Source organism: Nerophis ophidion, linkage group LG08, assembly GCF_033978795.1.
Source record: "Nerophis ophidion isolate RoL-2023_Sa linkage group LG08, RoL_Noph_v1.0, whole genome shotgun sequence".
In the NCBI taxonomy this organism is placed as follows: domain Eukaryota; kingdom Metazoa; phylum Chordata; class Actinopteri; order Syngnathiformes; family Syngnathidae; genus Nerophis; species Nerophis ophidion.
The window spans coordinates 42,217,246-42,232,034 of record NC_084618.1 but is presented as its reverse complement, the minus strand read 5'-3'; the positions used below and the strand labels follow the sequence as shown (position 1 = coordinate 42,232,034).

Sequence of the window (14,789 nt, the reverse complement as noted above, 5' to 3'; positions counted from 1 at the left end):
AATATGGTCAGCCTAATAATACAAGGCTTTGTGGCTATATTGTCATCAGATAGAAAGTTATAAATTAGCAAAAGAGAAGGTTAGGTTGGTAGTGAAATATATTTCAGGATTGCACTAGAACACGGAGGATACAAACCTGTACATACATAAAAATAAAATAAAAATAGGGTTAAATAAAGAGTAGGGTTCTATCTCGGTCTACACTTCACATCAAAAGATGGCGGTAATGCGTACTATAAGGTTGCTTGCCAACCGCCATTAAACCAAAGAAGAAGAAGAACAATCATTCGCTGAATAGGCTTGTGTGACGTGTATATGTCACGTGAGGTTCCCAAAAGTGGGTACACAGTTGTTAGCTTCGCCGCAGTGTATGCTGTAAAATGTCGCTGCCGTTACTGTTAACGTGTTTTGAAAGTACTTTAGGGAAACAAAAATGTTAAATACTCTGGTTGTCTCCGTAAATAAGTAGTACGGTCATGGCCAGTGACTGAATACTTCGTCAATGAATCACAGTAAGTTAACTTGTCAGCTAACGACATGCTATGCTAGTCATTCCACCTACATAGTTTGTATCTTATATGTAACCCTCACAGGTGGTGTATCTTACATATAACCCTCACAGGTGGTGTATCTTACAGTGGGGCAAAAAAGTATTTAGTCAGCCACCGATTGTGCAAGTTCTCCCACTTAAGATGATGACAGAGGTCTGTAATTTTCATCATAGGTACACTTCAACTGTGAGAGACAGAATGTGAAAAAAAATCCAGGAATTCACATTGTAGGAATTTTAAATAATTTATTTGTAAATTATGGTGGAAAATAAGTATCTGGTCACTTCAATCAAGGAAGATCTCTGGCTCTCACAGACCTGTAACTTCTTCTTTAAGAAGCTCTTCTGTCCTCCACTCGTTACCTGTATTAATGGAACCTGTTTGAACTTGTTATCTGTATAAAAGACACCTGTCCACAGCCTCAAACAGTCAGACTCCAAACTCCACTATGGCCAAGACCAAAGAGCTGTCAAAGGAAACCAGAAAAGGAATTGTAGACCGGCACCATACTGGGAAGAGTGAATTTACAATAGATAAGTAGCTTGGTGTGTAAAAATCAACTGTGGGAGCAATTATCAGAAAATGGAAGACATACAAGACCACTGATAATCTCCCTCGATCTGGGGCTCCACATAAGATCTCATCCCGTAGGTCAAAATGATCATGAGAACGGTAAGCTAAAATCCCAGAACCACACGGGGGGACCTGGTGAATGACCTGCAGAGAGCTGGGACCAAAGTAACAAAGGTTACCATAAGTAACACACTACGCCGACAGGGAGTCAAATCCTGCAGTGCCAGACGTGTCCCCCTTCTTAAGCCAGTGCATGTCCAGGCCTGTCTGAAGTTTGCCAGAGAGCACATGGATGATACAGCAGAAAATTGGGAGAATGTCATGTGATCAGATGAAACCAAAATAGAACATTTTGGTATAAACTCAACTCGTCGTGTTTGGAGAAAGAAGAATACTGAGTTGCATCCCAAGAACACCACACCTACTGTGAAGCATGGGGATGGAAACATCATGCTTTAAGGCTGTTTTTCTGCTAAGAGGACAGGGCGACTGATCCGTGTTAAGGAAAGAATGAATGGGGCCATGTATCGTGAGATTTTGAGCCAAAACCTCCTTCCATCAGTGAGAGCTTTGAAGATGAAACGTGGCTGGGTCTTCCAGCATGACAATGATCCCGAACACACCGCCCGGGCAACAAAGGAGTTGCTCCGTAAGAATCATTTGAAAGTCCTGGAGTGGCCTAGCCAGTCTCCAGACCTCAACCCCATAGAAAATCTGTGGAGGGAGTTGAAAGTTTGTGTTGCTCGGCGACCGCCCCAAAACATCACTGCTCTCAGGAAAATCTGCATAGAGGAATCGGCAAAAATACCAGCTACTGTGTGTGCAAACCTGGTAAAGACCTATAGTAATTGTTTGACCTCTGTTTTTGCCAACAAAGGTTATATTACAAAGTATTGAGTTGAATTTTTGTTATTGACCAAATACTTATTTTCCCCCATAATTTACAAATAACTTCTTTAAAATTCATACAATGTGAACTCCTGGATTATTTTTTCACATTCTGTCTCTCACATTTAAAGTGTACCTATGATGAAAATTACAGACATCTGTCATCATTTTAAGTGGGAGAACTTGCACAATCGGTGGCTGACTAAATACTTTTTTGCCCCACTGTATATTTACCCTCACATTTTCACACATTTTGGGTCAAGCAAGATTAACAAAATCATTTGACATTTTGCTTTTCTCCTTTCATGTCATTTATCCTGAGCCCAAGTCATAATCTTAAAAGAATTTCAAAATGTATCCATCCATTTTCTACCATTTGTCTCTTTTGGAGTCGCGGGGGATGCTGGAGCCTATCTCAGCTGCATTCAAGCGGAAGGCGGTGTACACCCTGCACATGTCTCCCCCTCATCGCAGGGCCAACACAGATAGACAGACAACATTCACACTCACATTCACACACTAGTGCCAATTCAGTGTTGCCAATCAACCTATCACCAGGTGCATGTTTTTGGAGGTGCGAGGAAGCCGTAGTACCCAGAAGGAACCCACACAGTCACGGGAAGAACATGCAAACTCCACACAGGAAGATCCTCTACTGATCAGAAATACTAACCCAAACATTATATCAATAATTGTTTAATGTGTGGCATATGCTTACAGTTTAAAATGCAATAACACTCAGTGAATAGTAAATCTAGAGTATGCAGTGTTTGGCCAGTCATTATTGTGAAGGGCAATCTTTGACAGGAAGACCAAGCTAATATTATTGTATTTCCTATCTATCACAACATAGGTAAATAAGGTTAATATCAAACAGATCTATTCATTATTTTCTTTTACTAAACAGACTAAATCCTATTTACATAGCAGCATGCCATTTCTATGACAATTTGAACAAAATAAATAAAAACAAGCAAAAACCTCAAAAGGGACAAGCGGTAGAAAATGGATAGATGAAAGAAGAAACAATGATTAAAAAAGTAGATCGAAAATAATACAACTTTTTTTGGCTTGTTCTTTTTACAGCTTTCTACTCGTGGAAGTACAATGCCAGACACAGTGATGCTAGAGTCTGTGGTTGATTACCACACACGCTTTCAGGCTGCTGTGGATGTCATTCATAATCTCCCCAAAAATGGTATGTTTCAAGTAGGTATGCTTTGGGCCTGATCTACTAAAGGTTTGCATGTTTTAAAATACATGCAAACTTGATAGCACACACAAAGCTGACCCACTAAACTGGTGCAGAGTAATGCGTCTCTTTAGTGAGCCAAATTAGCGCAATCTGTTTATCTTGTCTTTATAAAATTACAGAATATATGCTACTGCTGATCATCTGAAAGGCCACAATTAGGGCTGCGAATCTTTGGGTGTCCCACGATTCAATTCAATATTGATTCTTGGGGTCACGATTAGATTCAAAATATATATTTTTTTTTCAATTCAACACGATTCTCGATTCAAAAACAATTTTTTTCCCGATTTAAAAGGATTCTCTATTCATTTAATACATAGGATTTCAGCAGGAATAACCCCCGTCTGCTGACATGCAAGCAGAGTAGTAGATTTTTGTAAAAAGCTATTATAACTGTAAAGGACAATGTTTGATCAACTGATTGCAATGATGTAAATATGTTTTAACTATTAAACAAACTAAAAATATGACTTATTTTATCTTTGTGAAAACATTGGACACAGTGTGTTGTCAAGCTTAGGGGATGCGATGCAAGTGTAAGCCGCTGTGACACTATTGTTTTTTTTATTTTTATTTTTTATAAATGTCTAGTGATAATGTCAATGAGGGATTTTTAATCACTGCTATGCTGAAATTATAACTAATATTGATGCTTTTGTTGATAGTATTCATTTTTGTTTCACTACTTATGTGGGCCTACCGAGGATGATGTAGTGGTTTGTGTTGTGGTTTGTGCAGCCCTTTGAGACACTAGTGATTTAGGGCTATATAAATGAACATTGATTGATTGATTGATACTTTTGGTTTGTTCTGTGTCGTGTTTGTGTCTTCTCTCAATTGCTCTGTTTATTGCAGTTCTGAGTGTTGCTGGGTCAGGGTTGGTTTTGGAATTGGATTGCACTGTTATGGTATTGCTGTGTATTGTTTTGTTGGATTGATAAAAAAAAAATCCCCCAAAAAATCGATTAAAAAAAAAATGAGAATCAATTCTAAATCGCACAACGTGAGAATCGCGATTCAAATTCTAATCGATTTTTTCCAACACCCTTAACCACAATGCTGGGAGGAAAATATATAAATACAACTATTCAACACGTGTAATGTGATTTATCAAGGCTAAAACTGCTTTCTGGGCAGTATTTTGCGTCTTTTATTTGGCAAGTCTGAAAAGTGTGTGCGCAAACTGACACTGGGCTGTCTAAAAGGAGGGGATCATGCTGCAAAGACAATGGACAGCAAATCCTCTGTCCCACATGTGTCAACATATATTGACTGTCTTAAAAATAAGAATATTAACCATGTCGTGTATTCAGAAATATAATTTTCTAGTTTTTTACTGCTTGATGACTTAAGGGGCTGATTAAAACAAATTCCATTGATGCATTTTGGTTAATGACATTTTTTTTACATAGACGTTACATTAACATCTCCTATATGGAAAAAAAAGTCTATCTTTTTTTCTTGTGTCTGGAACATTCCAGGGCACGCTCGCAGACAGTGCCAGCATATACATGAGCGCACCTTCGGCGTCGTAAAAAAGTGAGTTCCATTGTAGATGCTGCAGGACTGCTTCTAAAATGCCCATAAACGTGGTACATGATGGTCTGCTGCATGTTTTAAAACACAGCAAAACCCAACAGGTAGCATGTCTCCATGGCCACAGCAGCGTACCAGTGCGTGCAAAAACCTCATTTATATAAGGCAATCTCCACCAGTAATCACTTGCACATGCATGTGATCTTAGCAGATCACATGCAACATACCCACTAAATAGTACATTTTTAAAGTTTGCTCATGCTGTTTAGCGCGTGGTATTTGGATCTTTGTAGATTAGGCCTTATGTCTGCTTTTACTATCGTAACTTTGATATTTTAGAGCACTGCAGCACTATTTAATGTTTTGCAGATGAATGATTTAATACCCCACAAGAAATAATGAAAATACCCTGATTGGGTATTTCATTATTTCTTTCAATATTTTTTCAATATTTCAGTGTTTTTGGTAGGTTAAAAATTGGAGAGTAATATTTAAACAATCATTCTGTGCAAGCAGGATCCTATCGGCCATCGTATGAGGTGATGCTACGCTTTTACAGTTTATACAAACAGGCTGTGTGTGGACCCTGTGCAATGTCCCGCCCTGGCTTCTGGGATCCAGTAGGCCGCTACAAATGGTTTGTATGAAATGTGTATTGTTCTTTTTCAGAGTCCACACAATTGCTTTTTCATGACAAAATTCTTTAAAATACTTTCATTGTGCAATTCTTTATCATAGTCAAATCTTCTTTATTAGGCATACAATAATTGTGCAACATTAAATGTTTGTATTCAGTGTAAAACAAAACCATATTCAACAAACAAAGCAATAGTCTGCATGGGTTAGAGAGGAAGTTTGTATCTAATACAGGCTTGTTTAAGACTTATTAGATTTCTTGTGGTTTAGACGTGCCTCTAATTGTACTTAGCAAACACTAATGAGTTACTTACTGTATAGGAACGTTACTTACTGTATAGTAAATGTTCCGCCAAGACCCTGACTGTAAATGTGTATCATTTAGGGACGCTTGGAGCCGACTTGGAGACATGAGCACTGCTAATGCCATGGCAGCATATGTGGATGAGCTGAAGAAGGTAGCCCAAGAGGTACATGACATTTCTTCATGTTTGGCAATGCCAGCCCATGTGATATTCAAATGCCCTGCACAGTGTGAGTTTTAGGGGTGTAACGATTTGTTTTAAAAAACATTCAATTCAGAATTTGTGGTTGTCGATATGATTTAGGAAATGTGTATTATTTTTATTGAACGATATGATCCGAAGCGATTTTGGCATGTTGAAATCCATGATGTCCAATATTTAACCAGTTTGATTGTGAAAAATTACTGGATATTGGACACTATAGGAGAAATCTCCTATATTCTTATTTCTTGTAAGGGAATTATGTATACATTAATTATGGATATAAACAAGCTAGTGAACAACAATTAATGGCCAAATATTGTTGTCATCAACATCTTTTTTTAATTAAGTGCAATCAACATTTTAGCTTGAATTACCAAGAGAAAACGCTTTCTGGTCTCATTTTCAATATTCAAAAAATGTTCAATAAAAGTACAGGAACCAACTTTTTAACTGAAGATTTACCTGTTACTTCTGCTTAAGGTTTTCAACATAAAATAATACAATAATAATATCAAAAATAAAGATGAAGTGCAACCAACATTTCTTCAGATGGAATTAATAGGTTTACTTACTACTTATACTGTTGTTTTTTGACCTAGACATAATAAAAATACAAAATAAATTTGTGTAAAAAAATAAGTGCAACCAAAGCTTTTCAGAGCACTGGTTTGAGCTGTTACTACTAATTTTAATAAACAGCTACGATAGCAGAGAAATGCCACATCAAAACATGAAGCCATAACACAACAATACAAAGATGGAACGGAAGTGACAACGAACACGTTTCAGCGACTCATTAACTTCCTGAGACGGAAAGTGGAAAACGGTGTAATGAACGAAGTTGGAATAGTAAAGGAATTTCAATACACTTTGTTCAGGAAGTCAGTCCGACACTGTAACTTGCTCCGCTGTCACTTCCGTCGTGACCGCCACGTCATTTGTAGCTTGAAGTTGTGTTGCAGCTTTATATTATTGTTGTGGTGTATTTATTTGTTGTGGCTTTTGCAATCCTGCTGCAGCTGAAAGTTGTTGTGTCGTAATTAATGAAGTTGTCTTATTGCGTTTACATTTTGTGTGACATTTCTCAGCCACTGTGACTATCCGCCATTCTTGTTTTACAGACAGATAGCAATTACGCTACAGACGGGCAAACAGACTCAATTAACATGTAACGTCTTTGTCATTAAATGTGTTAAACTACATGTAAAGTCTGCTGCGCTTAAATCCAATGTTTTCCTTTTTCTAGTGTCAATAAAATGGACCGATTTACTTTTTAAAACAATTTTGGATCGATGCCTATCTTCCTCAAGGCAAACTTGTCAAGCACAGATTGATGTAGTTGAATCTAATGAAAATAAATCGATACATCAATTAATCGTTACACTCCTAATGAACTTGTTTTCATTGTAATTGGTAGTGTAGATTAAGTATTTTGTTGTCACTACAGGTCATTGACACAATGCCAATGAATGAGAAGACTGCCTCACTCTTTCACCATTTTGAGCCTCTGTACGTGGTTATTGACGACATGCCGCGGCCCCCACAGTCGCTGCTCAGGCTCAGAGAAGGTTAGTTAACTACTTTTAGAAGAAAATCTTTGCATCCGTTCTCTGTAATGTGGTCATTGACATATAGATAAATGTGGAGAGAGTTGGAGACTTTTCAAACACATTTTACAACACTTTTGGTATTTTCATGAATTGGGTAAATCTTCAGAGTGCCTAGTTCTGATCTGTGATGCAAAAAAAAAAACAAAAAAACATCCAGCATTGACAACTAGGAAATAAAAAATAATACATTAAATTAGAAAAACATAAATGTTAAATAAATACCATTTAGTTGGCCTTGACTTACTCCCCGTAATCTTCTCATAAGTTTGATTACTTGATTAAGCTTAACTTCTGCATTAGTCTGCACTTGATGGTCCGTGCACCTCTAATGTACCATATTCAAATCATATTTAAGTTTTTGGTCACACTCAATTTTTATGTTTTGCAACAGTACATTTTCGTTTGAACAGCAGGTGGCAGTAGTGGAAATAGGCTGACTAGGTGGTAGGGCTCTAGATTAATATCTATACATGATTTGGTCATTCAATAGAGCAAAGGATTATTTCAGGGCTGTACATATTACAATATTGGTAGGTGGAGACTATAAGAGTGTTATTTGGAGAGCTAAACATTGTATTCTTTATTTTAATACATTTGAACAATATCTTAGTGTTATGTTTGTAGTATTTTTGAATCTATTATAAATTCACCACAATGTTTTAAAGCTATGGACTACTGTGAACAGATGTTATAAGATTCCAAGGTTGACGATGGAGCAAAAGGCAATGTTGGGTGAATTAAATGAAAACACAGGCAGAGATAATGAGTTCAAATACCATGTATTTAAAGAAAACAAATTGCATAATACATTTAAATGACAAGTTAGGCCAAAATAATATGACTGTTAACTTTAAGGTCAAATGTAAAATGTATAATAAGTTTGTTGACTGTGCTTCCCCAATTAGAACGCTGGTTTAAAGTAAGTAAATCGACTTTTAGTACTGTTTTCACAGGTTCATTGATCAATAGTAATCACACTCAATTACATTTCATAAGCAGCCATACGATAGCATAAAAAAGTAAGAGAAATTCAGTAAAATAGTCGAAAAGTCAGTATTTTGCAGGGCTTTACATATTTTATCGAAATGGGCAACAAAGAAGCAAACTTTAAAATATAGCTAAACATAGAGTAGGAGGCAACTGGACAGAACGTCACATGCAACCCAGCAATTTCTATTTGTTTCACCTCGGGTAAAATCCGGCTTTGGAATGACTGCATGTGTTTTCTGGGAAACAGATACTAACACGGGTACGATCACTATCACCAAAGGTTACTTTTTTAGCAACCATGAGCCAACTTTAAGTGGTCAGAAACACACTACCTTATGAGATGAACATGCACATACATATGTATTTTACGGCAAGCAGAAGCTTACATTCGTAAAAAAAAAAAGTGCGCAAAATGTTTTCAATATTTGTGCTTGTGAGCCTTTTCAGTGATCATTAGGACATATCAATGCTCTGTATTGACCCATATGTCATTTTGACATGTACGATAAATCATTTCTGCTCTTGAAGGCTCACGACAAAGTGAGGGTTTGGTGTTGAACAACGACTCTGAGAACGAGATTTTCTGTGACTCTGTAGATTCTGTGGAGCAACTCAGTAACCTAAAGGTATGAAACACTCACATTATTTGAAGACACAATGACAAAGTTCATAATTAGTTCCGACGTCTGCAGTTTAAAGTATACAGTGTATATTTATTTGTACTATTCCAAGTAAGAGTGAGACATTTTTTTTTTTTACAACAGATACCACTTGTCAAGTCTAACGGGTTTCAGAATGGCCATGAGGTCTTGGAGTCATCCCTTCTTGAAAGCCCAAAACTCGAAAACCAGTATGAGAGCAGACAGGTGGGGGCAGGTCACGGTGGAGAGGGGGGGAAGGATGCAAAGGATCGGGATACAAACAGAAGTCGAGCCTCTGGACAGGAAGGTTCCTACCACAACAGGAGAGAAAGTAAGCTTAACCATTAAATAAATTTGATTCTGTCCACTTTGGCCACATTCGGTAAAATGTATAAATGTCAACTCTGAGGCGATACAATAGTTTTTCCATAATGTAAATTTTATGTACAATGTCAATCCATTCAATCACCACATTTGCTTCCTTTTCCCATTTTTGTTTGATATAGTCAGTGTTCTCAGGCCTAGATAATATTATCCCTTTGTACAGTTTTGAAACAATTTTGTGGCAGGACCCGGATGCCAACAACATTGTAATCACTTGTAACTATTCTTAGTCCCGTCCTCCCATATTGTCTTTAAAATTGTAATTGATTTGTAGGTACCTGTAAAAGTAATCCTTTTCCAGAGCGTGTTTTACCCTCAGAGGTTCAAAGCTCATGGACAAATGGGCTATATATCGTCAGGCCCTTTTGTGAGCCATTTTTTAAATCTAACATTCTTAGTGGGTGTAAAATCCGAATCGTTCGTACCACTTCAGTATCTTCAGAGAGTCCCCTCTATTTTATTTACCTCATGCCATATTTTCTAAAAGTGGTTCGTCATGGAATCGTCAGGTATGCCCAGTTCACTTTTCACTCTGCGCTAGCCCTACCTGCTACATGCACGGCAATGTTCACAGCTTGATTATATTAAGACTGAAATACATTTTAAAAACTGATCACCTATTAATGTGATTTAGCTGAAAAATTAACATCAATAATGAGTTATGATTAAAAAAAAATAAAATAACTCCTGATATACAAAAACAAATTTAAATTTTTCATTTGGGAAAAACTAATTTGTTTTAAAACAGTGATTAGAATTTATTTGTTAGCTTGTTTAATTGTTTGTACAGTTATATCCTTAAATACTAAAATACCCTCTCTCATCTAAAGGTGGTGTTCCACCAAGCAGAAGAAGGCGTGGTGTGACTGGTGGTGCTAGTGGGGATGAGAGAGCGGGAGGAAATGGTTCTGATGATGTTCCAGAGAGTGGGCATGAGACACATCTTCAGCACCAAATCATTCTGGCTTTAAGGAAGCTCAAATATGACATGAGGAGTGTGATGGCAAGGTTGGAGGTGGTGGAGAGGCTCACAACTTCACATGTAAGCATGTTCTGTAAATGTCAAATATTCCTGATAGGCTTTAAGTAGAAAAAAGTTTAAAAGCTGAACTTTCATCATTGGCTTGCTTTCTAAAAGGCTTCTGGCTCAGAGTGGAGACCCTGTCTGCAATGTGCCAGTGTGGCCTCTCCACATCAGGTAAACATCTTTAACTTTTACACTATACAGTAGTACATCAACTAATGAGCTCAATTGGTTTCATGACTGAGCTCCTAACTGAAAACACATATCTAAAGACATCAATATATTCCGCTATCTCCCACTATTTTAGTATGTAAAATGCTTTTTAAGAAGATGCACATTTTTAGATAAGAAATATTGTTTAAAAAACCATACAGTAGAATTTACTAAAAACAACTACTGTAGTTTTATTAAGTAATATAATTAATAATGTAAAGCATACCTTACCTAGCAGACTGAAGAGGATTTCAAAATCCTTTTCGGTCTGTTCTGATCGTCATCTTTTCTCATTAGATTCAACACATACAATGAGCCCAGTTAGGGAAGCGGGAAGGCAGGAGCATTTTGGTTTTTGGGTTGCAGACAGTAATGGTGTTGTACAAGCGGGTATTCTTAGTTATGCTATCTCCCAAAATCGGAGTAGTATGGGAAAAGAGTGAACACCAGTAATATGTAGCGCAGTAGAGCTACAGACTGCCTGGACACCGCATTTGGAGCAGCTTCAGGCGTTAGTATGAAACAGAGCCGTGAGTGGAGGAGCAAGCTTCAACGGAGGATGACGCTGACTTTGGTGGGAAGGCTGTAGAAGCTATAGACTGTTACTAATGGTTTTCAATGGTGGGAAACCAAAGTTACCGTATTTCCTTGAATTGCCGGAGGGCATATAGTATGGGCCTGCCTTGAATTACTGCCGGGTCAAACTCGCTTTGCAAAATAATTAACCCATGCTTTGTGATACCGCCTGGTCAAACTTGTGACGTCACGAGTGACACTTCCCCTGTCATCATTTTGAAAATGGAGGAGGCTGATTTCAATACCGGTAATTTGAAATCGCATAAAGGGAAGAAGTTTAAGAGCTATTCAGTAGGATTTAAGGTCCAAGCTTACATCACACTCAAATTTTTACTGCATGCCTTTGGTAAGTGCCAGAGTGAGAAGAGGTTTTAATACTTTTACCGCATGCCTTTGGTAAGCGCAGGAGTGAGAAGAGGTTTTAAATTAATTAGCGCCCCGGCGGCAATTCAAGGAAATATGGTATTTTCATCTGTAGCTATAAGCTAACGCCAGCAAATAAGACCGGATGTTTTTGGGCGGACCTTATAGGGTTTACTGTAGCATACGCTACGCAAGCTCGACGAGCTAGGGAGGCTCGGTAACTTAAATTTATGCTCGCAACTTAAAGCATAACAAAAAACCGACAGCTCGTATCTCAAAATACTGGTAAGTTGGGGTAGTCGTAAGTTGAGGTGCCACTGTATCATGAGTTTTATTTCCTTGAATGCAATGCAAATAAGTGTTCCTGTATTACCACTACATCAATAAACATTTATCATAAATGTAATCGAGTAACAGTTATAGCTGCATGTCTTGAAGTTGAGTACCTCTTGCAGGAGGGAGAGGAAAAAAGGAGAAAAATGTTAAGATGGCTTGATGCGTCAGAGACTGACCGGATCTAGCAGTTGAAGGTTTAAAGGGTTTAGCTGGGGCCTTAATGAGTTGACAGTCCTAACTCTAAAACATGTATTGTGCTCATTGGGACTTTCATAGCTGCAGAAATGTTTTTGACAACTCTTTTGACTTGGTTTGTCAACTCTTTTGACTTGGTTTGTCAACTGTATGCTCGGCGATAGAGGGGCCTTAGTCTTTTCAGGTTATCCATTTCATTACATAAAGGCACACTCTAATCAAGGCATCAAACCAACACAATGATGATGAGTGAAAACTAAATGTTGAGTTCAAACATAAACAACATGTGGAAAAAGTATTTAATGCAAGTTAGTGGGACTGTGTATATTTTATGAACTGACCAATCTATCATTTTACCTGCAGGAGAAGAAGTGGTGGCCATTTGACCTGTCTTGTCAGACAGTTCTTCTGTTTATGCTGTGGCCTTTTGCTGCTCAAGGTATGATTCATCTACTCAAAAAGATCCAGAGGAGAAGTCAATTGTCTTCATGACGTCAAGAAATTCCCCACGTCACAGAAATCTATTCATGTGGAATGTGTCCTATGACTGAAGAACGTTATTCAGAAGATCTTTCCCAGAGAAAAAATAGTAAAGTTGATGGACTTGGAACTGGATTCTAAAGCTTCATTATGCTACAGTGTAGTCTCTATGCGGGTTGCAGGTCTACAGCTCTATAATCTGGACCTGCAAATACATGCAGAAACAATGCGAAATGACAAAGGAAATGGATACATACACTTTTAACATCACATTTACCCTATTTCAGTGGTTCTTAAACTTTATTCACCAAGTACTATCTTAGAAAACTTGGCTCTTCAAGTACCAATATTAAAATACATTAGCGTATTTGACCTAAATATTGATAAAATCAAGGCATAGGTTTTATTTAAAAAGTATATTTGATATTTTGGGCCACTGTAACATTACACATATTTTGAACAGTAACTGTGTTTTGATATCAGAAAACACGACACTATACTTTAATCAGATGATTATTTGGCGTACCACCAGATCAGTGGTCCCCAACCACTGGGCTCGATTGGTACCGGGCCGCAGAAGAATTTTTTATTAATTTTTTTTTTTTTTTAATTAAAAAAAAAAAATATATATATATATATATATATTTTTTTTTTAAATTAAATCAACATAAAAAAACACAAGATACACTTCCAATTAGTGCACCAACCCCAAAAAACTAAATTTTTCATGACAAAAACCACCCTTTTTCATGACAAAAAAAAAAACAAGAAAAAAATCGTGATTGCATTGGGACGGATTCCGATGTTTTTAGACACATTTACTAGGTTAATTGTGTTGCTAGAGTTTTAGTGAGTTTAATATTACCTGATAGTCGGAAGAGTGTCTCCACGGGTGTGTTGACGCGCAGTGTCTCAGGGGAGTCGACGGCAGCTATGGACGGCACAAGCTCAGCTTTTCTCCGGTAAGAACTGACTTTTTAACCACAATTTTCTCACCGAAACCTGCTGGTTGACATATGGTCAGGATCCATGTTGTCTTGACGGCGCTCTGATCCATAGGAAAGTTTCACCTCCAGGAATTTTAAACAAGGAATCACTGTGTGTTTGTGTGGCTAAAGGCTAAAGCTTCCCAACTCCATCTTTCTACTGTGACTTCTCCAATATTAATTGAAGAAATTGCAAAACATTCAGCAACACAGATGTCCAAAAAACTGTATAATTATGCCATTAAAGCAGACGACATTTAGCTGTGTGTGTGCGCAGCGCTCATACTTAAAACCTGTGACGTCTTGCGTACACGTCATCATTACACGACGTTTCGAAGATGAAACTCCCGGGAAATTTAAAATTTTAATTTAGTAAACTAAAAAGGCCGTATTGGCATGTGTTGCAATGTTAATATTTCATCATTGATATATAAACTATCAGACTGCGTGGTGGGTAGTAGTGGATTTCACTAGGCCTTTAATTTTATTAGCATGATGGACAAGCGGAGAAAATGTAAGGATGGATGGACTGTTTGATGGCTCCAATCATGCCATCTTCTTATATACAGTGTTAATAACATTGGTCAATGACCATGAGTTATCTTTTGAAGTTTAATGAGCATAGCATCAATTTATATGACACAATCCGAACAACAATTCCAGCTCACTATGCAACTAAACCATAACCAACAAAGAGAGTCAACACTCATGGTCCCACATAACACTCAACCATCTCACTGAAATTATCTATTAAAATTCTAAAATTATACCCATTTTTCAATTTGGGTGAATCTACCAGGGGCACATTTTTTGATATCAGAATCTTGGCTTCGTAAGTCTATTACAAATCAAGACACTAACATCAATGGGTATAATGTTTACCACACCAAAAGGCCAACATTAGGTGGAGAGTCATTAAAACAGCTTTTAGAATAGTTAAATTACACTGAATTGCTTATGTCAGGAGATTTAAACTGGGACTGGTTAAATGCAGCTTCTGATTAATTTAAAAGGTTTTCTGATTCTGTTAATCTCACTCAGTT

General features: G+C 37.4%; 1 protein-coding gene across 3 annotated transcripts; it reads left to right on the top strand.

Moving 5' to 3' along the window:
* Nucleotides 1-297: 297 nt before the first annotated feature.
* Nucleotides 298-12,890, top strand: acbd4 (acyl-CoA binding domain containing 4). Of its 3 annotated transcripts, XM_061908608.1 has the most exons (11): nt 298-512; nt 623-704; nt 3,099-3,210; nt 5,320-5,440; nt 5,825-5,909; nt 7,396-7,516; nt 9,077-9,174; nt 9,313-9,520; nt 10,404-10,615; nt 10,712-10,771; nt 12,644-12,890. In XM_061908608.1, the coding sequence occupies exons 2-11, from the start codon at nt 693-695 to the stop codon at nt 12,770-12,772; spliced, it is 1,158 nt and encodes a 385-aa protein (XP_061764592.1). In that variant the 5' UTR covers nt 298-512; nt 623-692; the 3' UTR covers nt 12,773-12,890. The 3 variants fall into 3 exon arrangements, with proteins under 3 accessions (XP_061764592.1, XP_061764593.1, XP_061764594.1); XM_061908609.1 differs by lacking the exon at nt 623-704 and having other exon boundaries at nt 299-512; XM_061908610.1 differs by lacking the exons at nt 298-512; nt 623-704 and having other exon boundaries at nt 3,099-3,221.
* The last annotated feature ends 1,899 nt before the right edge of the window (nt 12,891-14,789 follow it).